The following is a 25,224-nucleotide window of genomic DNA, read 5'->3' as shown; positions in this document are numbered from 1 at the left end:
TTTCTTTTGTCAGTCGCACATTTTGAAGAACAAAAAAAAAAAGGGCAAAACACAAATGTCTACTGCAGTAGACATTTGTTTTTAGGCCGTTCGGTTACATATTTTGTAGAAGAAAATAGCAAAACACGGATGCCTACCTAGAGCCGGTGTCCTCTGCAATGGACATTTGTTTTTGGTCTGTTTCTTTTGTCAGTCGCACATATTGAAGAACAAAAAAAATAAATAAGCAAAACACTGTCTACTGCAGTGGACATTTGTTTTTTTGGTCAGTTTCTTTTGTCAGTTACACATTTTTGAAGGGGGAAAAAAATTGCCCTTGTCAAGGAACCACAAATGTCTACTACAGTGGACGTTGGTTCTCACGTTTCATCAAGGTTACTTTGAGTACGATTGAAGTAGGCTGCGTCATCCGATATCAATGTGCTTCTGCCAACGAAATTGATAATTACTACTGTCAATTCCTGCGTGCTCGAAATAACTTGATCCGGTTCTGCAACATTGGTTGAAATGTTAATGACATGTTTAAAATGTCAATTTCAATATGGAAGCCATGTTACGAGAAATTACCTAAGCGGTTTAATCTTACCCAACACTGTTTGGTGTACCGTGTACATTATTAATTTAATGAACTTTCATGGACTCCTTAAGCTCTTCTTGTACTGCTTTTAGCAAGTCAAGTATTTCAGGAGTAAAAGGACGGGGATACAAAACGGCGAAGCGTCACGTGTGCGGCAGCTACATACGTCTGTTTGACGCATGTACCAAATGCCAACCTGTCATAAACGTTGACAAGATAGTAATTAAGTATGGCAGTTACTCCATCACTCCGTTTCCATTGTGACGCTCTTCTCTTCAAACACAACAATGCATGAAAATATGAAACTGAGTCACTGCTGCACACTTTTTACAAGCTTTTAAGTTACCCTTTTAGTTAATTTTAGTCTACTTTATACCTTTTTATACCTTTTTGTTTTCACCCTCTTTTTGTGCCCTTGTGTGCATTATCCTTTCCATCCTTTGTAACTGAGCCACTGTGTGGAACAATTTCCCTTGTGGATCATTAAAGTTTGTCTAAATCTAAGTCTAAATTGATACCATACCAAGGGACATGGATTATTAAAGCACCTATTAATTAGGATTAAGCGATACTGAACATTGTGTAATTGATCCAATATCAAATAGATATCAAATATTATCAAACCATTTCACTAATAATAATGATTTCAAAGCAAGTTATTCATCAGATTGTGCAATGTAAAAGTAGCAATAGATTTCATGGTAAAATTGTGAAATTTACTGAGGTTTTTACAGCATTTTTCTCTAAATAAAAAAAACAGTATTTTTTTTACTGTAATAACCTGTGGTGCCGTTTTGGCATTTACAGTAATACACCGAAAAATCTACAGTTGTTGATTTGCGGTAAAAAAAAAAATTAACACTTAAAACCTTTAGCATATCTGTATGTGGAATTAAATTATAGAACTGATTAACCAAAGAAATCAAACAAAGCACGAATATGATTCAGTTTAAGAGACGGTTCAAACTACAAGTGTTCACAAAGTACACAGAACTAGAATTATGATGAACGTCTTGAACCCTTTTTTTCCTCCTTTTTTTATTGAGACAAAGATGATTTATGTATTTATTATTTCTTTGCTTACTATGGTATATTATTAATGTATTATTTATTTGTTCACTGTTCTGTTACAGAGAACAAGGAAATTGGATAAAATTGCTATGGTATGAAAAGGGGTACGAATAAATCAGCTCTACTTCTTCCTACTCCTTTTCGGACGTGCTGTAATGAAACAACTTGAAATGTGTGATGCATTACATTGTATCGTGTATGCATGTTCGAAATTAACTGAACTGAACTGAAAAAACAACTCGCAGCTCAGGTGCCAATTTTTTACTGTAAAATTGCAGTTTTTTTTATTTACAGTAAAAAAAAACAAATTCTGGCCACTGTGCTGCCTTTTTTTTTTACCATAACAGCAGTACTGTTTTTCCATTTACAGTAATATACACTACATTTTGAGGTGAAATTATTGCAACTTACCATATTTTTTTTACATTTTAGTTTTAAAAAAAATCTACTAATAAAATGCATAAAAAAATTGTGTAATAATAGTATTCACTGTTAGAAGCGGCACTCTGAGGCCAAACATAACTGCGATGTGGCCCTCAGTGAAAACAACTTTGACACCTCTGCACTAAACAATATGAACAACACAACAATTACAAATATGTATGAGAAAAAACATAATAGAGAACTGAAAAATGTCGATCTCACCACGCCTGACACAGATACTACCCTTGGTATCTATCGATATTTGGATCGATCCATCTACCTCTACTTTTCATTTTCAAACCATTAAGGTACAGACAGCTAAGAGAGATCCTGTACCTTAACCCCCATTTAAAGGAAAACCTGCATTTTTCGCTCTGCTCAACAGACTCACAAAAATTCCCCACCAAAGTACTCAAAAACCTGAATTTCTAAGATGACTCATTCAAACTATTTGGTTCACGTGACCGAGCAAACTTCAAGGTGTAACCCACCGACACCTACATGCTCCCCCATACGTCTATAGGACCGTCTGAAGGGCCATTCCACCGCATTGGGACCATATTCTTGTTGAAACTCTTTCAGAATTAACTTACATTTCAGTTTTTTTTTTTGTTTGTTCCATCTAAGACAACTTCCTACCTCAGGACTGAAAGCAAGAGGGGTGAGTGTGTAGCATAGAATACACAAATACATGAAATATACTGCAGATATATAGTGACTGTCAAGGGGTGTAGTGTAATTTGCTAGTGTAACAGGACTGGGTACAAACAAGGACACGACTAACATGTGGATTTTAACTTCATTGTTTTTTGTCGAGAAAACAAACTTAAAGTAAAAAATATTGTAAATACCGTAGATGATCTTTTCCCTTAACCGTCGTTGGTTCCGTAAAAGGTGGCACGGGTTGTGGTCAGGTCAGTGATCAGGTCAATGCATACATCCGTGCAAAGATCTCACTTCCAAACACGGTCTGACTGGACTGCAAGATATAAATCTGTTATTAGGTTTTGAGCAAATAAATGTAGTGCATCAAAGGAACACATATGAAAAATGTACGACATTCTGACAACAAAATTGCATTTGTGTTCAAATATTGAGGTCTTTTTTTCAAAAATAAGATTAATCCAAATTCATATGTGCAATTAATCTGATTTAAAAGTATATATAATTTTACAGTACTAGTAAAGATATAAAATTTCTAAGGGATTTTAATGATTATATCTCATAGTCTTATTTTAAGATGCCAAGACAGGCAACAAATGCTGGTTTTCCAGTCTTCAAGATAGATTAATCTTTTAAATTGTGTTTTTAAAAGATGGAATCAGATCGAGTTCCAGGCTTATGGACAAACTACTACTACACTCATATGCACACATACACCCCACCGCCATCCCACGCTTTTGCCGATTCACCCCCCAGTGGTATGATGGGCCTAAAGGCCCTAAAGGCTGCAGCTTTGGGCCGGATGCCCGATTTTGCAAGTCTCGAGTTTTAGTGTGTTGTAATACGTGCTCATGTGTGCTTATTGTTGTTTGAAAGACATTGATACAATGTTGATTATACATATGTCTTTTAAAGCTTAGTTTGCAAAATAGCTGTGTTTGTAAATTGAGACAACATTGGTGTTTAACATTGGACCCACGTTGTTGGTTGGGAAATGACCAAATTTCAATAGTCAAATCACCGTCACAACCTGACATTTAATAAATGTTGTCAAAAAGCATGTTGTTTCAATGTTTTATTTGTGTTGTAGAATATTGGTTGAGAAATAAACCTAATTCAATGGTCCAATCAATGTCAGAACCCAGCATTGATCAAAGGTTGTCGAAAAGCATGTTTCAACATTGGGACCTAATTCAACAAGTTCTCAACGTTGTTTCAATGTTTTGTGCCTGCTGGGTAAAGTTCTATTCTATTCTTGTCAATGTGCAGGCCACTAAACTTATTGATGTATCAAATTTCCAAGGCCACCGGTTCAATAAAATAGCCGTTATACGTTTCACATGTTGTTAAATGACCACTTTTTTACATTACTGTATGAACTTTCATTCTTCATTAATGACAATCTTTTCGTTCTTCACCATACATTTCTTCCACGTTTTAAAGGAAAAGCTGCCACATTCTCGTAAAACAACTTATGCGGATTTTACATCATACCCAAAAAGCACAAGACATTGATACAACGTTGATTAAACATATATGTTTTTTCAAAACTGACTTATAAACAACGTTGCAAAGTAGGTGTATTTGTAAATTGAGACAATGTTGGTGTCCAACGTTGGATCCACGTTGTTGGTTGGGAAACGACCAAATTTCTATGGTCAAATCAACGTCACAACCCGACATTGAATAAGCGTTGACAAAAAGCATGTTGTTTCAACAATGTTTTTGTGTTGTACAATATTGGTTGGGAAATGACCAAAATTCAATGGTCAAATCAACATCACAACCTGACATTGATTAAATGTTGTCAAAAAGTATGTTGTTTCAACGTTTGTTTTTGTGTTGTATAATATTGGTTGGGAAATGACCAAAATTCATCGGTCAAATCAACGTCAGAACCCAACATTGATTAAAAGTTGTCAAAAAGCATGTTGTGTTGCTCAACGTTAGGACCTAATTCAACAAGTTCTCAACATTGTTTCAATGTCTTGTGCCTGCTGGGCAAAGTTGTATTCTATTCTTGCCAGTGTGCAGGCCACTAAATTTATTGATATATCAGATTTCTGAGGCCACCGGTTCAATATGTTTTTTCAAAACTGACTTCTAAACAAAGTAATGTATTTGTAAATTGATGACCAAAATTCAATGGTCAAATCAACGTCACAACCTGACATTGAATAAACAACGTCAAAAAGCATGTTGTTTCAACGTTGTATTTGTGTTTTACAATATTGGTTGGGAAATGACCAAAATTCAATGGTCAAATCAAAGTCACAATCTAACATTGAATAAATGTCTTCAAAAAGCATTCTATTTCAATGTTGGATTTGTGTTGTAAAATATTGGTTGGGAAATGACCAAAATTCAATGGTCAAATCAACGTCGCAACCTGACATTGAATAAAGGTAGTCAAAAAAAGGTTGTTTTAACGTTGTTTTTAGGTTGTACAATATTGGTTGGGAAATTACCAAAATTCAATGGTCAAATCAACGTCACAACGTGACATTGAATAAATGTCGTCAAAAAGCATGTTTCAACGTTGTATTTGTGTTGTACGATATTGGTTGGGAAATGACCAAAATTCAATGGTCAAATCAACGTCACAATCTAACATTGAATAAATGTCGTCAAAAAGCATGTTGTTTCAACGTTGTATTTGTGTTGTAAAATATTGTTTGGGAAATGACTAAAATTCAATGGTCAAATCAACGTCACAACCTGACATTGAATAAACGTAAAAAAAAAGGTTGTTTTAACGTTGTTTTTAGGTTGTACAATATCGGTTGGGAAATGACCAAAATTTAATGGTCAAATCAACGTCACAATCTAACATTGAATAAATGTCGTCAAAAAGCATGTTGTTTCAACGTTGTATTTGTGTTGTAAAATATTGTTTGGGAAATGACTAAAATTCAATGGTCAAATCAACGTCACAACCTGACATTGAATAAACGTCAAAAAAAAGGTTGTTTTAACGTTGTTTTTAGGTTGTACAATATCGGTTGGGAAATGACCAAAATTTAATGGTCAAATCAACGTCACAATCTAACATTGAATAAATGTCGTCAAAAAGCATGTTGTTTCAATGTTGTATTTGTGTTGTAAAATATTGTTTGGGAAATGACAAATTCAAAGGTCAAATCAACGTCAGAACTCAACATTGATTAAACGTAGTCAAAAAGCATGTTGTTCCAACGTTAGGTTTGAGTTGCTCAACGTTAGGACCTTATTCAACCAGTTCTCAACTTTGTTTTAATGTCTTGTGCCTGCTGGGTAGCTTTTTCCTTAGATGTGAGTGTTAGTTGTAGGTGAGTACATAAGTACATGAGTACATAACCAAGTACTACTTACTATCATCCTGCAATAGATTTTAACTGGTAAAATGTTTAACCCTGTGTGTTTCCCGTAGGTGTAACATCGCTGTGTGAATAAGGAGCGGAGATGGTTTACAGACTCACGCTGACAATCGTGTTGCAGACCCTGGCTCTGCTCTTCATTGTGCCCGCCTACGAGGCCTCTTCCCTGGGACTCACGGTCCATGTGGAGCCCATGCAGAGTGATGGAGGACAGTCGGTAGGAAACTTTTTTTTTCCACGCTGTTAATTCGCTTCGGTTTTTCGCTCATCTTTCTGCGACTGGAAAAAGTTGATTACATGCTGTTGAACGAGTCTGTAACCGTTCTTGCATTATTGGCACCCTGTGCGAGACCTCGCTTTTTGTATAACCCAGTGGTTCTTAACCTTGTTGGAGGTACCGAACCCCACCAGTTTCATATGCGCATTCACCGAACCCTCCTTTTTTTTCAAATTCAAGACAATTATTATATGTTTTTGGTAACACTTTAGTATGGGGAACATATTCTAAGTAACAAAGACTTAATTTAGAGTTTTTTGGACACTAGGGGAACATATTCTAAGTAACAAAGACTTAATTTAGAGTTATTTGGTTAGGGTTCGGGTTAGGGTTCGGGTTAGGGTTAGAGGGTTAGGGCCAGGGTTAGAGGGTTAGGGTTATAATAAGGCCATGCCGAATAAGGCATTAATAAGTATTTAATAATGACTAGTTAAGAGCCAATATGTTACTAATTTGCATGTTAATAAGCAACTAATTAATGGTGAATATGTTCCCCATAGTAAAGTGTTACCATGTTTTTTTACTGATGCACAAAATGAACCGTGCATGAACTCTTCTTCACTCTCTCTTTGGCTGTCCATCGATTACGATGATGACGTTGCTCCAGTAATGGGTTATTGAGGGGGGTTTTGTATATGCCTTTGCATGTGGCTGTGCAGGCCAATGCGCGACCCGCATGGTTTGCCACATGTGGGGCAGATGTAGTCCACACTTGAGAGGGGGGCCCCTGCAGCGCGCTGATGTCGCTGTAAACGTTGTTGTTTTCTCCTCTCAGTGGTCTGCTCTTGGAGATGAGCAATGCCGGCGTGACTGCAGTTGCGCCATGTGTGGCGATCAGCAGCCAAGACTTCCAGTGCGGAAGGCTGGATAGCACAGCGCTTCAGGAGGGTTTTTATGTGGTCCTTGTAGCGTTTCCGCTGACCCCCAGGAGACCTACAGCCTTCCTGGAGTTGGCCGTAGAGGATCTGTCGGGGGAGCCTCTGGGCGGGCATGCGGATTACATGCCCCACCCAGCGCAGATGTCTTTGCGCAAGGAACACTTGGATGCTGGGTGTTTGGGTCCGGTCATAAATATCCACATGTGGGACTCTGTCCTCCCAGGTCAGACCCAGGATCCGTTGCAGGCAGCGGATGTGGTATCTCTCCAGGATTCTGACGTGCCTTTGGTAAGGGGTCCAGGCTTCCGAACCGTATAGCAGTGTGGACAGACAAACTGCTTTGTAAACAGCTGCTTTGGTGGAAACTATCAGGTTTCTGTTCAGGAAGACTCTGGTTTTGAGCCTACCGAAGGCAGCAGACGCTAAACCAACACGGACCTGGATGTCATTATCGATGTTACAGGTGGGGGACAGGACACTTCCGAGGTAGGTGAAATGTGGAACGATGGTGAGCTGCTGACCATCAATGTTAAAGACAGGCACTTCTGACTGGTGGGTAGAGTGTTGCGCAATGATCTGTGTTTTTGAAATGTTGACCTTGAGTCCTAGGGCACTGTATGTGGATGAGACCACGTTAAGTGCACGTTGTAGAGATTCTGGCGTATGGGCAAGGAGAGCACAATCGTCAGCATACTGAAGTTCTAGGATCTGTTGTTTTGTAATTTTAGTGAAGGCCTGGAGGCGCTGGATGTTGAAGAGACTGCCGTCCAGCCGGAACTGTATGTGGATGCCATCTGTGGTTCCCAGAGCTTTGTGTGTGAGGAGGGTGACTGCTGAGAGAAAGAGGTTGAATATGACAGGGGCTAGGACACATCCCTGCCTGACCCCGACTTTCACATTAAAAGAGGGGGATTGCTGGCCTCCAATGCGGACACAGGCTCGCATTCCATCGTGAAGTTGTCTCAGGATGTTGAGGAACTTTGGCGGAATCCCCAGCCTTCCCAGTAAGTCCCAGAGGAGATTCCGGTTTACAGTGTCAAATGCCTTGGACAGGTCGATGAAGGCGATGTACAGATCCTGGTGGTGTTCCCGGCACTTTTCTTGTACCTGCCTGGCTACAAAGATCATGTCAGTAGTACTGCGATCTCTTCTGAATCCACACTGTGATTCAGGCAGGATGTTCTCAGAGATGTGAGTAACTAAACGAGAGAGCATGACCCGGGCAAGAACTTTCCCAGCAACCGAGAGCAGGGAAATTCCTCTGCTGTTTCCACAGTCGGCTTTGTCACCTTTCCTCTTAAAGATGGTTATTATAACAGCATCTTTCCATTCCTGGGGGATGGCTTCAGAGGACCAGATGGAATCAATCAATTGGTGAAGCCGGCGGGTGAGGAGATAGCCACCAAACTTCAGCACCTCAGCTGGGATACCGTCAGGGCCTGGGCTTTTGTTGTTTTTTAGGCCCTTGATGGCTTTTAGGACCTCAGCAAAGGTAGGCGGGGAGTCCAGGTGGTCGACAGGGGGAGTGGTTGGGAAATTGGTGAAAATGTCCTGGTCAGAGGGCTTTTCGGAGTTAAGGAGAGTGTTGAAATGTTCAGCCCATCTATTTAGGATCTGGGGTGTGTCCTTATAGAGGGTGACTCCGTCTGCCGATCTGACTGGGGTTATGTTTTTTCTCTGTGGACCATATATGGATTTGACGGCATCATAAAATCCATGGGAATTGTTTGTGTCAGCATAAAGTTGGATCTCACTGGCTTTCTTGATCCACCAGTCATTTTCCATGGCTCTGAGGGTACGCTGGACTTCGGATCTTATGGAGAAGAGTCGAGTCTTTAGTGTGATGGATTGTGGGTTGGCCAGGTAAGCAGCATGGGCTTTGTGTTTTGCCTGGAGAAGTTTATGGATATCCGGTGCACTGTTGTCAAACCAGTCCTGATGTTTACGCCTGGTGTACCCAAGGGACTCCTCTGCTGCCTGATGGATGGCAGTTCTTAGGGAGCTCCAGCAGGTGTTGATGTCAGGGTCCAGGTAGGTATCAGGGATTGCAGACAAATGTTCTGCAAGCTGTGCTCTAAGTTGGTCTACAGATTGCTTGGATTTGAGTGCTTCACAGTTGAGTCTCTTGTTTCGTGATGTTTTCTTCAGTTGGGGGCGGACTTCCATCTGAAATTTGGCTCTGATCTTTCGATGGTCAGTCCAGCAGTCCGCTCCACGCATCGCTCTGGAGATTAGGACCTCCTTCCTGTCTCTACGACGGGTGATAATATAGTCGAGGAGGTGCTAATGTTTGGAGCGAGGATGTTGCCAGGAGGTCTTGAATTTATCCTTGAGCTGGAACAGGGTGTTGGTGATGATCAACTGATGTTCAGAGCAGAGTGTAAGGAGGCGAAGCCCATTATCATTAAGCCTACCAACCCCGTGCTGACCAAGTGTTCCGGTCCAGAGCCCACCCTCGCGTTAAAATCCCCGAGGAGTATGAGCTTGTCGGTGGGAGGCGTTCCCTCAATGGCGGAGTTTAGTGAGGCATAGAATGTGTCCTTGCTCTCGAGGTCTGCATCCAGGGTTGGGGCGTAGGCGCTGATAAGGGTGACATGGCGATTTTTGGTGAGTGGTACACGCCACGTCATGAGCCTTTCGCTTATACCCACTGGAGACTCTGGGATATTGTGAAGAAGGCTTGTCCTGGCGGCAAAACCCACTCCATGTAGACGACGGGAGCCTTCTGGATGACCCTTCCAGAAGAAAGTGTAGCCTTCTCCCGCCTCCGTAATTGAGTCTTCCCCATGTAAGCGGGTTTCGCTCAGGGCGGCTATGTCAATGCCGTATCGGTTTAGTTCATGCGCAACGAGTGCTGTTCTTCGCTGCGGGCGGCAGGAGAGATCACGCACATCCAGAAGTGTGCGGACGTTCCATGACTCTATTGTGAAGGGAATTTTGTTTCTCTTGTACGATTGTTTTCGACCGCATAAAGGGATGGCCCGGCAGCTGCGGTAGGCTGCCCGGGCGATGAGGAACGGACCATTTTTAGGCCACCTTTTCTAGGCCCTTCCCATTTCAGGGTGAGCAGAGCGGTGCTGCTCAGTCACGTGCGAAGCTGCCGGGGAGGCATGCTGTTCCATCCCATGCCACAGCGACCTTCACTCGCACGCCGCCTACGTGCAGGGTTGGGCTAGGTACTGCCAGTCACATCCTTGACCTGTACCAGCCACCCTTCCCCATCGCCGCAGGACTTGAGGGCGGGGAGGTTGGGGGTAGTGCTGAGGAGGAGCAAAACACCTGCGCAGTGAATTGATTTAAGTGGTGGTAGAAGTGCGCAGTCTCTACCCGCACTGTTTTGTCTTGGCCCCATGTGGCGTCCTCCAGTGGCATGAAAAGCTCATGACGACCTTCTGCCGCATGGTGTTGCAGAGGACTGCCAGAGCACCGGTCTGTTGGTGACTGCCTAATGCGGGTCCTCGCCACAGATTTTTCTTTAGGGGTTTTCTCCCGTAGCCTATAACCAAGTGGTTAGCCAGTAGGCACTGGTCAATGAGGCAGAGACTTTTGAGGCGGTCTCTGCAAGCTATTTTAACCCATAGCTGGGACCCTGACAGGTACTACCACCCCGGGTCAGAGTGGACCTGGGAGTAATGATGACTGAGGGGTAACTCCACCTTCCCCAGAACTCCAGAACTCCCGAACTGAAGCCTCATCACCGGATGCAGTTTTGAGTCATACCCAGGACAAAGTTATATGTTTTTGGTAACACTTTAGTATGGGGAACATATTCTAAGTAACAAAGACTTAATTTAGAGTTTTTTGGACACTAGGGGAACATATTCTAAGTAACAAAGACTTAATTTAGAGTTATTTGGTTAGGGTTAGGGTTAGGGTTCGGGTTAGGGTTAGAGGGTTAGGGCCAGGGTTAGAGGGTTAGAGGGTTAGGGTTATAATAAGGCCATGCCGAATAAGGCATTAATAAGTATTTAATAATGACTAGTTAAGAGCCAATATGTTACTAATTTGCATGTTAATAAGCAATTAATTAATGGTGAATATGTTCCCCATAGTAAAGTGTTACCATGTTTTTTTACTGGTGCACAAAATGAACCGTGCATGAACATCACCTTGTTCAAACAACAAAACCAACACAGTGCATAAACTCACAACAAATTACACACCTGCAAATCAGTGTGACTTCTGCTGTTGCCGTATCCGTAATACGCAGATAGGGAGAAGTTTTTATTTACACGATGAGTCGGGTGTGTTTTGACCTCCGCCGAACCCCTAAGGGCGACTCACCGAACCCCTAGGGTTCGATCGAACCCAGATTAAGAACCACTGGTATAACCTCAACTGTCACACAAATATATAGGGAAATGTAGAACTGTACAATAAAATAAAAAGATGTAATTGTAGAGGTGACAGAAAGGTTTTTGCAAAACATTATTTGTTAGTATCTGTGTCAGGCTTGTTACTGACAGTTTAGTTATTTTGGGGTTTTCCTCTGTGTTTGTGTTTATTTCCTGAATGTCTCTCTGAGTGCTCGTTTCCCTCACCTGTCCCTGATTGGCAGCCTGGCTATGAATTGATTTACGTGGACCCCGACTTAAAAAGGTTGAAAAACTTATTCGGGTGTTACCATTTAGTGGTCAATTGTACGGAATATGTACTGAACTGTGCAATCTACTAATAAAAGTTTCAATCAATCAATCAATGGCACACCTGGTTGCAATTGCCAATCGGGCTACTATTTATGCCTGCCTCGCCCTCCAGTCAGGGCTCGATGATTGTACCCTGTGACCTGTTTCCTGTTTCTTGGTGGCTGTTTCCTGTTTCCTCTAGCCTGTTTCCCCAGCATGTGCACCGACCAGTTGCGCTATTTGTTTTTTGACATTCAAGTCATGTTTTTCCTGCGCTACGCCTGCCATCTCTGCATCATGGGTTTCAAGACCGACAGCAGTCCCTGACAATATGCTTACTATAGTCAAATGATATCTAACTGGCTGCTTTGAAAAGGGTCTAAATACTTCTATCAAATCTTTAATTTTTTTTTTGTGGATTTTTTCATAAAACTTTTTGTATATATTCTTCTTCTTTTTTATACCGAAATTAGATTTTTTTAGAATATTTTTTGAGATCTGATAAAAACAGGCACTATAAATATGCTACAGAAATCTATAATTATATTTGTATTATTAATGTGCAATTAATTACTAATTACTTACCTGTGTATCGTACTGAGCAGCCAGTTGTGTTACAATTTTCTATAGTTAACACACTTTTTTAGTACTTCTGATTATTTTGATTGGTACTTGTCTTGTTGTGTGACACTGCTAATTACCTATCATTTAAGATTCGGGCATTATCTCATAAGAAATTAGAAAGATTTAACCCCCAAAGTTACCAAAAGGACACTTTTTTACAGCTGAATCCAAAAGGTTTTTGGACATACTTTTTGTAATATCCTACAAGACAACAGCATCACTGAAAATACAATCTACGTGGCAAAGATTATTTACTTTGAGCCTCACAAATAAGTGTAAAAATTAAATATACTGGGTCTTTATACATTTCGGTTTCTTGCAAGAATGCTAACTGTTCCTATTATAATGTTAGCATCCAAATGTTTTACGCAATCTTTTTAGCTAATTTTATTTGTTTGAACCAAAAAAATAGGAGGCTAAGTAGGAGCTCATGAGGATGCTAACTTCTATATTAGCATGTTGACATTAGCATTTCTTGCTAATTTTATTCATCATGGCTTTCGAAACCTATCAGCATTTTAGAAGCACGCTAACTTTTCATCATGCTAAAGTTAGTTGGCCAACTTTTTATGCTTGCACTTGAGCTATTTTTATTTGTTTACACCTGATAACATGGCTTTCGACATTTGGCACCATCTTAGAGGTATGCTGACTTGATACAAGCTTAAAAAATTTATGTGTTTCTTTTAGGGGGGTTCAACTGTGATGATTCCTTAAAATGTTCCAGTTCCATTCACACATTTAAAAAACACTTTAAGACCAATGTCTTGGAAAAATATATCACTCTTGAATCAACACAGTAGTTCAGTGGTTCTTAACCTGGGTTTGATCGAACACTAGGGGTTCGGTGAGTCGGGCTTAGGGGTTCGGTGGAGGTCAAGACACACCCGACTCATCGTGTAAATAAAAACTTCTCCATATCGCCGTATTACGGATACGGCAACAGCAGAATTTAGACTAATTTGCAGGTGTGTCATTTGTTGTGCGTCATCATCATGGCGCCGATGAAGGCTGCCTCGGTGCTCTCATGCGCTCTGTTTTGTTTGTTTTTGTACATAAATTGTGTTTCCGGGTGCTCTTACACCCGTGAAGAGCTACTGAACATCAGATCCATCATCCCTATGGACTTGTTACCAGTCATCTTAGCGTCAGCTGCGGATTTGGTCCATTCTGTGCTCAAAAGAGGGAAACCGCATCGAAGAGGAAAGGGAGCGGGCGCACTTGTCCGTCTTCGCGGACGGGGATTACGCATGCCTCTACCAGGCATCTTCCTCTCCAACGTCCGCTCACTTGCCAACAAGATGGACGAGCTAGCGTTGCTGATGAGAAGGAACAAGGACTTCTCCTCATCCTGTGTGTTATGTTTCACGGAGACTTGGCTGAGCGCAAGTGTCCCGGACAGCGCGCTTCAACTGGAGGGCTTTCATTTCCTCCGCGCGGACCGAGACGCGGCGCTCTCTGGCAAAAAAAGAGGCGGTGGACTCTGCTTCTTTATCAACAATAGCTGGTGTACAGACGTGATAGTGATTTCCAGACACTGTTCTTCTTCTCTGGAATATTTCTTCATCCACTGTAAGCCCTTTTACTCACCGCGTGAGATTGTTTCATTCATTCTCGTGGCTGTTTACATCCCGCCCGGCGCGGACGTGCGTGACGCTCAGCGCGCGCTCGCAGGACAGATCTTACATGTGGAACGGTCTTTTCCTAACTGTCTTGTTATCGTGCTTGGTGACTTTAACAAGGGAAATTTGAGCCAGGAATTACCAAAGTATAGACAGTTTATTAAATGCCCGACCAGAGAGGAGAACACGCTGGATCACTGCTACACTACATTGAGCAAGGCTTTTCATGCAGTCCCGCGCGCTGCTGTTGGACTATCAGATCACGTGATGGTGCACTTAATCCCTTCATACAGACAGAGACTGAAACTGGCTAAACCTGTTATGAAGAACATTAAGTGTTTCACCGCCGAGTCTGTGGACGAGTTGCGTGCTTGTTGGGAAACAACAGACTGGGAGGCATTTGGAGCGGCCACGAACAATCTGGACGAGTATACGGACACTGTGACCTCACACATACAGTTCAATGAGGCGCGCATCATTCCAACGCGCTCCAGGGTTTGTTATAACAACGACAAGCCCTGGTTCACACCCAAGCTCCGACAGCTGCGCAAGAAGAAGGAGGCTGCGTGGAGAAGCGGGGACCGAAGTACATACAGAGAAGCGAAGCACCACTTCACCAGGGAAGTGGAGAAAGCTAAATCTGTGTACTCTAACCGTCTACAGGAACAGTTCCGCTCCAATGATTCTGCGGCAGTTTGGAGAGGTCTATGGGCCCTTACGAACTATAAGCCCAAAACCCCCCTCTCGCTCAGGGCCTTAACACACATTACTGTCGTCATGAACGGCCTTCAGCTCATCAAAGCCATGCTCTCCCCACAATCACCCCCCACCCCCCCAACAATGCCAGCACTTCATTAAAGGAGTTAAAGGACTCAAAGTACTCCAATGACATCACAGGACTCCAAAAACATCATAAGACTGTAAAGACCCTCTCCATCAAAGAAGAGGGTGTACGCCGGCAGTTCTTGAAGCTGAATACGCGGAAGGCCCCCGGGCCGGATGGTGTCTCCCCCTCCACTCTCAGACACTGTGCGGACCAGCTGGCTCCTGTCTTCACTGACATTTTTAACACCTCTCAGGAGCTATGCCGCGTGCCGTCCTGCTTTAAGACCTCTACCATTGTCCCTGTCCCCAAGAAAGCACGGATCACAGGACTAAATGACTACAGGCCGGTCGCGCTGACGTCTGTGGTCATGGAGTCCTTTGAGCGCTTGGTCCTGCCCCACCTCAAGGAGATCACTGCCCCCCTCCTGGACCCACTGCAGTTCGCCTACAGAGCCAACAGGTCTGTGGATGATGCAGTGAACCTGGCCCTCCACTTCATCCTGGAGCATCTGGACTCCCCAGGAACCTACGCTAGGATCCTGTTTGTGGACTTCAGCTCTGCCTTCAACACCATCCTCCCTGGACTGCTACGAGACAAGCTCTACCAGCTCAGCGTGCCCGACTCCCTCTGCAGTTGGATTAATGACTTCCTGACAGACCGAAGACAGCACGTACGGCTGGGGAAGATTGTCTCGGACAGTCAAACCACAAACACTGGTACTCCTCAGGGCTGTGTACTCTCCCCCTGGCTCTTCTCCCTGTATACAAACTGCTGCACCTCCAGTCACCAATCCGTAAAACTGCTCAAGTTTGCGGATGACACCACCCTCATCGGGCTCATCTCGAATGGCGATGAGTCCGCCTACAGGAGAGAGGTGGACCGGCTGACGTTCTGGTGCAGCCTCAACAACCTGGAGCTGAACGCCCAGAAAACAGTAGAGATGATCATGGACTTCAGGAAAGTCACAGCCCCACCATCCCCCCTCACCCTGATTGACTCTCCCACCCCCGTCCCCATTGTGGACTCCTTCCGTTTCTTGGGCACCACCATCACCCAGGACCTCAAGTGGGAGCTGACCATCAGCTCCCTCATCAAGAAGGCCCAGCAGAGGATGTACTTCCTGCGGCAGCTGAGGAAACTGAAGGTGCCGACCGAGATGCTGGTGCAGTTTTACTCCGCCATCATAGAGTCCATCCTGACCTCCTCCATCACAGTGTGGTTCCCCGGCGCCACAGTCCAGGATAAGAATAGACTGCAGCGCATCGTACGTGCTGCTGAGAAGGTGATTGGCTGCAAGCTCCCATCCCTCCAGGACTTGTTCTCCTCCAGGACCAGGAGGCGTGTGGGTCGGATCACAGCTGACTCTTCTCACCCTGGACATACACTATTCTCCCCTCAGCCAGGAGACTACGCTCAATTGAATTGAATTGAATTATATTTATATAGCGCTTTTCTCTAGTGACTCAAAGCGCTTTACATAGTGAAACCCAATATCTAAGTTACATTTAAACCAGTGTTGGTGGCACTGGGAGCAAGTGGGTAAAGTGTCTTGCCCAAGGACACAACGGCAGTGACTAGGATGGCGGAAGCGGGGATCGAACCTGCAACCCTCAAGTTGCTGGCACGGCCGCTCTACCAACTGAGCTATACCGCCCCGTCCATCCAGACCCACACCTTCCGCCACCTGAACAGTTTTTTCCCCTCGGCCATCAGGCAAATGAACAATAACTCCTAACAGCAGCTCTTTGAATTCCTTCTAAGTCTATCTGATAGCTCAGTTACAGCTCTTTTTATTACCAAATATGTGTTATATGTGTTTTATGTCGCACGTTTGCACCAAGAAAAATTCCTAGTTTGTGAACCCGTTCTCAAACAATGGCAATAAAACTATTCTGATTCTGATTTATGCACTGTGTTGGTTTTTGTTTTTTAAACTAAGTGATGTTCATGCACGGTTCATTTTGTGCACCAGTAATAAAACATGGTAACACTTTAGTATGGGGAACATATTCACCATTAATTAGTTGCTTATCAACATGCAAATTAGTCATATATTGGCTCTTAACTAGTCATTATTCAGTACTTATTAATGCCTTATTCGGCATGGCCTTATTATAACCCTAACCCTCTAACCCTGGCCCTAACACTCTAACCCTAACCAAATAACTCTAAATTAGGTCTTTGTTACTTAGAATATGTTCCCCATACTAAAGTGTTACCAAAAACATACAACTTTGTCTTGAATTTGAAAAAAAACATTTTATTTTTCACTAAAGAAGTGTTCGGTGAATGCGCATATGAAACTGGTGGGGTCCGGTACCTCCAACAAGGTTAAGAACCACTGCAGTAGTTAATACTATGATCAATGTTAATTAAAAACTAAATGTGGGCTATAAATAATAATGGAAGTATAATTGTTTGTATATAGTATATAATTGGTGCAAAGGTTTAACATGTGTACAAGGATACTTCATTTACTGTGTATATAATTGAACAGTATTTATGTTGTGTACAATGTGTATTTATAATATGTTGTGAAAAGGAAATTTCATAATTTTTGGAAGCTCATCTTGTACTTGACATTGTTTATAGGGTTAGGCGCAATAAGTGTTCAACTTCAGCCTAAACCCTTTCGGTCTGCAACATTTTACATTTTATGAATGTACAACTGTTTGTTTATGTAAAACGATTTTGTTTATTTTGTTGACCATTGACCGAAGAAATAATAATAGTGTCTTGTAAAATTACTCTTATGTCTAAATGAGTTTACACTTGTCTTATATGTTATCATGTTACCATTAGCATGCTAACGTTTTATGCTAGCAGTTTAACTAATTTTATTCATTTCAAGCTTGAAATTTGTGGATTTTGATTATTTTCGCCATCCTGTAAGTATGCTAACTAGTGTTATTATAACATGCTAACTTTAGCATGCTAACATTTTAGCTAATATTGCATGCTTAAACCTAAAACTCATGGATTTTGATACTTGGCATCAACTTAGAAGTATGCTAACGTCTCCTATAGTAGCATGTTAATGTTAGCATACTAAAGTTTTATGCTAACATTTTTGTAGATTTTTTTTCTGTATAAACCTAAAAATCATGGTTTTTGATATTTGGTGCCATCATAGAACTTTTCCTCTGTCATCATGCTAATATTAGCATGCTTACACTGCAAAAAGTCAGTGTTCAAAAACAAGAAAAAAAAATACAAAAATGAGGGGTATTTTATTTGAACTAAGCAAAATTATCTGCCAATAGAACAAGAAAATTTGGCTTGTCAAGACTTTCCAAAACAAGTAAAATTAGCTAACCTCAATGAACCCCAAAATACCTTAAAATAAGTATATTCTCACTAATAACTGTACTACTATATGAGTACGTGTTTTCTATTGTTTCATTGAAAATAAAACAGCAAAGTCCATTTGTCTGTCATCTGTTTTAATGTGAGACACAATTGTGTCAAAGTCATGATTTGTTTTTTTCATGCTTGAAAGAAGAAATTATTACTTTAAAAAAGTAGTTTTATACTTGTGAGTGTTGATGACACAGCTTTGCAACAGTTGATATTCTAGTTTCAAGCATGTTTTACTCAATATAGGTCATCAAATCTCAGCAACAAGCTGTAATATCTTACTGAGATAATTTAGGACCAAAACCCTTAAAACAAGTAAAACACTCTAACAGAAAATCTGCTTAGTGAGAAGAATTATCTTATCAGACAGAAATTAAGCAAATATAACCCTTAATTGAGATATTAAATCTTACTTAGATTTCAGTTTTTGCAGTGTACGTTTTATGTTAGATTTTGTAGCTTCAATGTTCCCAACACACGTAACCGGCCCTTCAAAATTACTTCTGAATTACACATTTTTAGTTATTCACTGTTTTTGTATGATGTTTTACTTTTGTTACTGTAGGTAAAATCTGCGCCACAACCACATAATTTCCCTATTGTGGGATAAATAAAGACCATTTTATCCTATACCTTACCTTATCCTTTTGCTTGTCTTTGATTTTTGTTGCAGGTGCGAGCTTATTTCACCGCCATTGCATCCAATCCGTGCCCCCCATTGACTGGAGTGTGTACTGAAGGGGTAAATTGCACCCTTTACAAAGCCTACGAGCCCTTCAGTGGCTCCAAACCAGGCTCGGGTTGGTGTGTCCGCCAGTGGCAGCAAGTGGTCCCTAGTAAATACAATGGAACCCTCACTTTAAAGTACGAAACCTGAACACGTTCTAAAATGATTGCTTTGTAAAAAAAAAAAAAAAAAAAGGTTATTGTTGTGTGAAAATATTAGACTGATTAGGACTGTATGTATGTATATTTTAGGTTGTTTATTATTCAGGCTTTCAGTGTTTTATTTCTGTCCCTTTTCCTTTTTAGCTCCACCACCAGTTTTTATGTGTCAATGGATGCGGGGCCACATGTACGTGCAAACTCCGGGAAACTCAATTACCCTCCTTATGTTGCGCTGCCTCCTCCTCTAAGGTAATGGAATTTTGATTTGGGTAAAGTAATTTAGATCCCTGTAAAAAATAGTTGCACTCATAAAAATGGCTAGTGTTGTACCAATATTTTGTTACCGGTACCAAAATGTATTTTGATACTATATAAAGGGGACCACAAAAAATTGCATTATTGGCACATTTGTTTTTTATTGCAAGTTTGTCCTTAAATAAAATAGTGAACATACAAGACAACTTGTCTTTTAGTTGTAAGTAAACAAGCAAAGGCTCCTAATTTAGTCTGCTGACATATGCAGTAACATATTGTGTCATTTTCCATTCTATTATTTTGTCAAAATTATTAAGGACAAGCGGTAGAAAATGAATTATTAATCTTCTTGTTCATTTACTGTTAATATCTGCTTATTTTCTGTTTTAACATGTTCTGTCTACACTTCTGTTAAAATGTAATAATCACTCATTCGTCTGTTGTTTGGATGCTTTACATTAGTTTTGGATGATACCACAAATTTGGGTATCGATCCGATACCAAGTAGTTACAGGATCATACGTTGGTCATATTCAAAGTCCTCATGTGTCCAGGGACATATTTCCTGAGTTTATAAACATTAATATACTTTTATTTTTAAACGCAAAAAAAGATTTTGTGACGCTAAAAAATATTGATGTAATCACAGTATTATCGACTAGATACGCTTCTGTGCTTGGTATCATTACAATGGATGTCAGGTGTAGATCCACCAATGGCGTTTGTTTACATTTTGACGCCGGTGAGCTGCTGTGTGTAGAGAAGCATGTTTAGCTATTCCTCGTCCTTCAGGGATGACACTTGTAAGAAACATACTACATTTGTCGCCACGGAGACCAGGATTAGTAATTTAGAAGTAGCTAAAACACTGCAGAATGGGGCAGGACTTTAGCCGCTAGCGAGCTAGCCATGTCTTAAAGCACCTCTTCCTGAGGGCATTTCAGTGTTATAGCTTCACCTTTATTGTTAGTTTTTAAGCCAAAATGCGTCCGTTCTCCCTTTTCTGTCTACACACTGTGTCTGCTTGTAAGTACTCCGTGATTGTGCGCTGCCGAACATGCTCGTCTGCTCGTAAAACCAACAATGTCACAACATGGCGACGACGGGGGTGCGGGGGCATGGGGGGCTGGTACTTTTTAGAGGCGGTATAGTACCGAATATGATTCATTAGTATCGCGGTACTATACTAATACCGGTATACCGTACAACCCTACTCTAAACCCCAAAAAAGTAATTATAGAGTATTGTACTTAAGTAATGCACATATACAACATTATGTCTTGTCAAAGCATCTTCCTGCTGGGAGAATTGTTTTGTACTTCAGTAAATGTCTATTCCACTGATGGTCCACACTGCCATACTTAAAGTGAACATCTTAACTCAGCCATTCCTGCTTTAATTGTAGCGTGTGTGAGAATGACAATACTGTGTTATGGGAACAGGGCCCATGCCAACTGCCCTCACCACATCCCTCTGTCCGTGAGAGACCTGGATGGAGACAAGGTGCGATGCCGCTTCGCTATGGAAGAACAAGGGGAGTGTGTCAACTGTTCTCGGCACTCTTTTATAGAACTGCACCAGGTAAGTGTGACGTGAATCTTTCATTCATACAAGACTCATGTACCATATTTTACGGACTGTAAGGCACAATTAAAATCCTTTTTTCCCCCTCAAAACTCGACAGTGCGCTTTACAACCCGGTGCGCCTAATGTACGGAATAATTCTGGTTTTGCTTACCGACCTCGAAGCAATTTTATTTGGTACACGGTGTAATGATAAGTGTGACCAGTAGATGGCACACATAAGAGATAAGTGTACACTTCACTATGATGGCAATATGACTCAAGCAAGCAACACCAACATTTTATATGTTACTTTGAAAATATAGAACATTACACACGGCGCTCAAACATCTATCAAAATGTTTTAGTACGACTTTGGTAAGCTATGAAGCCGCACCGCTTGATGGATTGTACTGTGCTTCAACATACGAGTATTATTATGGTGTGTGTATAAGGTAAGACATATTATCTGGCCTTTTGTTTCGCAATATTATGCAAAAGCAACTTTTCTTACCTTCTGGTACCTGCTGATCTGTATTTGGGATCTGCATAAATCCTGAAAAATTGCCCGCGTCTGCGCCGACGCCGTAGTTGATAAGCTTCTTCTTTTTCTCTGCCTTCTCGTTATGACATTCATCCTCCACTGTTGCCCTTTTTTTTTATAAAGTAGTGTAAAGTTCTTACTTATATCTGTCAGTAAACTCACCATGAAAGTGCTAAAACATACCGGTATAGTGAGTTTACATTATTCACCCAAGGAACTTTCGATATTAAAGAGACGGTTTTTCACGGGACACATTTCCAGCCTTGTTGTTTTATCCGGATGAGGACATGCTGCTCCGTTCTTGATTTAAGTAAAGTCTGAATGTCATTAAAACAGTTAACTCCATCTTTTGACACATTATCTATGCAACATTTTGACCAAAAGAACCACCATTACATGTAATGTAGACCACAAGGAAGTGTTTCACTTTTTTTTTTTAAATATAATAATATGACCCCTTTAACTTCTTAAGGTCCAAGCTGTTTGTTAACATGCTTTTTTTATTTCTCTTTGCTTATTTGGGCTTATTGGACCCTAATTAGAAAAAAAACTAAGAATCATCTTTTTATATGACGTACTTAGTCCATAAGTACACAAACGTGTACTTCATGTTTAGTTACATGCTAATTCTTATTTTTACACTTTTTTTTTCTAAATTCCATTGCATGTTATACTCTTCTGACACCACCAGATGGCAGTATAAGTGTCCACATAAGCGGCCATAAGACACCAATTCTGTAGTGTACACAATTTTGGAAGTAAGAGCTAAAAGGTGCTGTCCACGCATGTGGCCACTAAGCCTCTAGAGGTTTTAATGCGCTCTATTATCCGGTGCGCCTTATATATGAAAAATATATTCATCGACAGTGCGCCTTATTACTTGACACCTTCTATGTTAGCTATTTCTCTTTGTTTTTAATGTCTATTTTCTATTTTCTGCTGGAATTACTTCTATTTTATGCTGCAGCTGTCACATATACTGTAATATTGTCGTCATGTGTGTACATGGTAATTGTTATATTTTGTATATATGATATAGACATAATATAAGATAATATATCAGTATATATAATATACTGTACATATATTATGTAAATATTACGTATGTTATATTTATATCGCTATATTTAGTCTATTTATACCTGCATTGTCCTTTCCATCCTTACACTTTCCATCATTGTAACTGAGCTACTGTGTGGAACAATTTCCCTTGTGGATCGTTAAAGTTTGTCTAAGTCTAAGTCTATCTGGTGCGCCCTATGGTCCGGAAAATACGGTACATACAGTAGTACTAATACCACATACCACATACCATCTGAAGTGTTCATGTTCTAATGACATACTTGAGGACACGATAGTAAAACAGTACCGTTATTAGGGCTTCGCTAACAATGCAAGAATTAGTTCCACCAAACTTTTAGAATGGCGGCGAGCGGGTCAATTAATGACATTTTGATGAGAATCTAGATAAAGGTGCAAACTTTATATACTGTATATCTACAGTAGATATTACACTGTATTGCAGTGCAGCACTGATTTTCAAGTGTAGTAGGCTTATGGACTGTATAGTGGATTTACTCTTTTTGACTTTACAATATATACAACACATACTGGAAATCTCATATTTCAGGAAATGTTTAAAAGAGAAAGTTCAAATGTGATCTCTATCTCAGTCATCTACCTTTTTTTTTTTACCTAATTGGCAAATTGTTGTCCTCCCCTTTATTTCCAGGATGCATGTACATTGACGTTTACTGGAAATGCACCAGCTGGGCATTATTCCATCTACCTGATGGCAGAGGACCACATTCCTACCCCCAAAATATCCCAAACCGGCACGAGCCAACCCCTCAGCTCCGTCCCTGTGCACCTGTCCCTCACTGGTGAGGCTCCTCTTTGGGAAGGACATTAACAAATGTGTAACACAGACAAAATATGAATATAACTGGGGAGTTGAAACTTAAAACCTGATTTACATTTTTGCCTAGTTAATAATTTTGTTGTGATATAAAATACATTATAAGGATATATATCCGGAGGAACTTGTCCACTCAATCAAAAACCTTGGTAGAGAACCAGAACAAGATTGTACGTCAGGAATTCTGGTCCCACATCAGTGACCCCTTACTTTACACATGAGGGGTCATAACATTTTTGGTTGATTGAACATGTTTTTTTAAATACATATTTCTTATATTCCACATGCAATTTTTCCACAAATATACATGTCTTTAAATATACATTAATATTGTTTTACAAATGGCAGTGACAAGGACACCCTACACACTGGACCCTACAGGTTTTACATACAAAAATGAATAAATAATTGTACTATATTATTATAGTAATCCTAGCATTTAATATAGCAAGCCATTAGCCCTTTAGTTGCAAGCTGGCTATTTAGTGCATTCTTTAAATATCTCAGTATTGCACAATAACAAGATACGTACCTTTAAAGTCTGTTTTTCTTTTTTCCAAATACAATTTTATACAAAATATGTAAGTAGGGGTCCCCGCTCCTGGAAATTGTTGAAGACCCTGCGTTAGTTAGAACGATAAAACGCGTAACTCGAAACACTCATATTTCAAATCAGCTCCACCCATCTAAATTAATTTAAATCAATGTAATACGTGCTTGGCCGTATCAAAATACCACAATTTTAACATGTCACATGCCTTTTTAAAGGAGAAACAAAAACAAACTTTTACATAATAAATATTTGAAAAACGTTACGATAAAATGTACTACAAACCTCTACAGTTGTTTTACGTAATTATGTAATAATATTGTTCAGCATTTACTTTGGAGAGCAGACGTTTGTTTCTCCTATTAGCTGCTTCTTTGTTGTGTAACAATAGGAGCTAGGAAATCGTTGTTTGTGTTGCACCCGGACATATTTGAGTGACGGACCGGAGAGGTCCGATTTCACAACAGGCGACATGTATGTTGGTGTACCAAAGGTGATGCTCGACCGTCTAGTTTGTTGAGTCAGGACTAGACAGAACCAACTGAAGCACGTCCAACACTGCCTCTGCAGCTTCTCAATATTTTCATGGATAAATGTTCTTCGTTTGGCCGTTTGTGGCTGCAAGCTGCGGACGGCGGCTGCATCTTGTGTGATGCGGACTCAAATGATGTTTGCCACTTAAAGCGTAACCAAAAAGCAAGAAAACACAGTTTGTGTCTCAAATGACTCGTAAATGGAGGTACTCGCAAGTTGATGTTTGTCTCCATGTTCATCTCCAGTGGAGGCGGCGTCGTGCAGCTGCACAGATGAAGCTGTGGCGACAGGGAAGACCCCCAAAGAGCACTACACCTTTCCTGTCCTGCCATTCGAAGAGGTGAAATTTGGTGCTGACTTCATGTCCACAAAAGAAAGGTGCGTCCTTTGTAACGTATTTTTGAATATTTTTGAATAAAGATTGATATTTTTTAAATTTTGCCAAATTAATGCACAGTAAATGTTTTCTGCTACAGACTAAAAAAAAATGTTTAAAAAGTTAATCTTTATTGTAAGTTGATCTATATTTCTGGTTTTATTAGTTTTTTGTTTTCTTTATTGTTAATAAAGATGTAGTGTTATGCTGAGGTGTACTTATAACAGTTGTATAGACAAATTATACTATTTATAGTTGCGGAAAATAACTGAGAAGCACTTCATTAGCAGCACAAAT

The 25,224-nt window shown here is 40.7% G+C and overlaps 1 protein-coding gene across 4 annotated transcripts in view; it reads left to right on the top strand.

The window, feature by feature from the left end:
- Positions 1–25,224, top strand: part of LOC133639331 (uncharacterized) — a 46,961-nt gene that overhangs the window by 2,656 nt on the left and 19,081 nt on the right. For 3 of the 4 annotated variants that reach the window (XM_062032592.1, XM_062032579.1, XM_062032570.1), the window contains exons 2-7: positions 6,144–6,307; positions 18,973–19,163; positions 19,332–19,436; positions 20,885–21,023; positions 23,282–23,432; positions 24,797–24,929. In XM_062032592.1, coding sequence (XP_061888576.1) covers positions 6,176–6,307; positions 18,973–19,163; positions 19,332–19,436; positions 20,885–21,023; positions 23,282–23,432; positions 24,797–24,929 — 851 coding nt within the window. In that variant the 5' untranslated portion in view covers positions 6,144–6,175. Of the gene's footprint in view, positions 1–6,143; positions 6,308–17,734; positions 17,831–18,972; positions 19,164–19,331; positions 19,437–20,884; positions 21,024–23,281; positions 23,433–24,796; positions 24,930–25,224 lie in introns of those variants that run through there. The other variant, XM_062032586.1, reaches the window with a different exon arrangement.

The sequence above is a fragment of the Entelurus aequoreus genome, linkage group LG02, assembly GCF_033978785.1.
Source record: "Entelurus aequoreus isolate RoL-2023_Sb linkage group LG02, RoL_Eaeq_v1.1, whole genome shotgun sequence".
NCBI classification, from domain to species: domain Eukaryota; kingdom Metazoa; phylum Chordata; class Actinopteri; order Syngnathiformes; family Syngnathidae; genus Entelurus; species Entelurus aequoreus.
The sequence above is the reverse complement of the archived record's forward strand: the minus strand, read 5'-3'. Positions and strand labels throughout refer to the sequence as shown.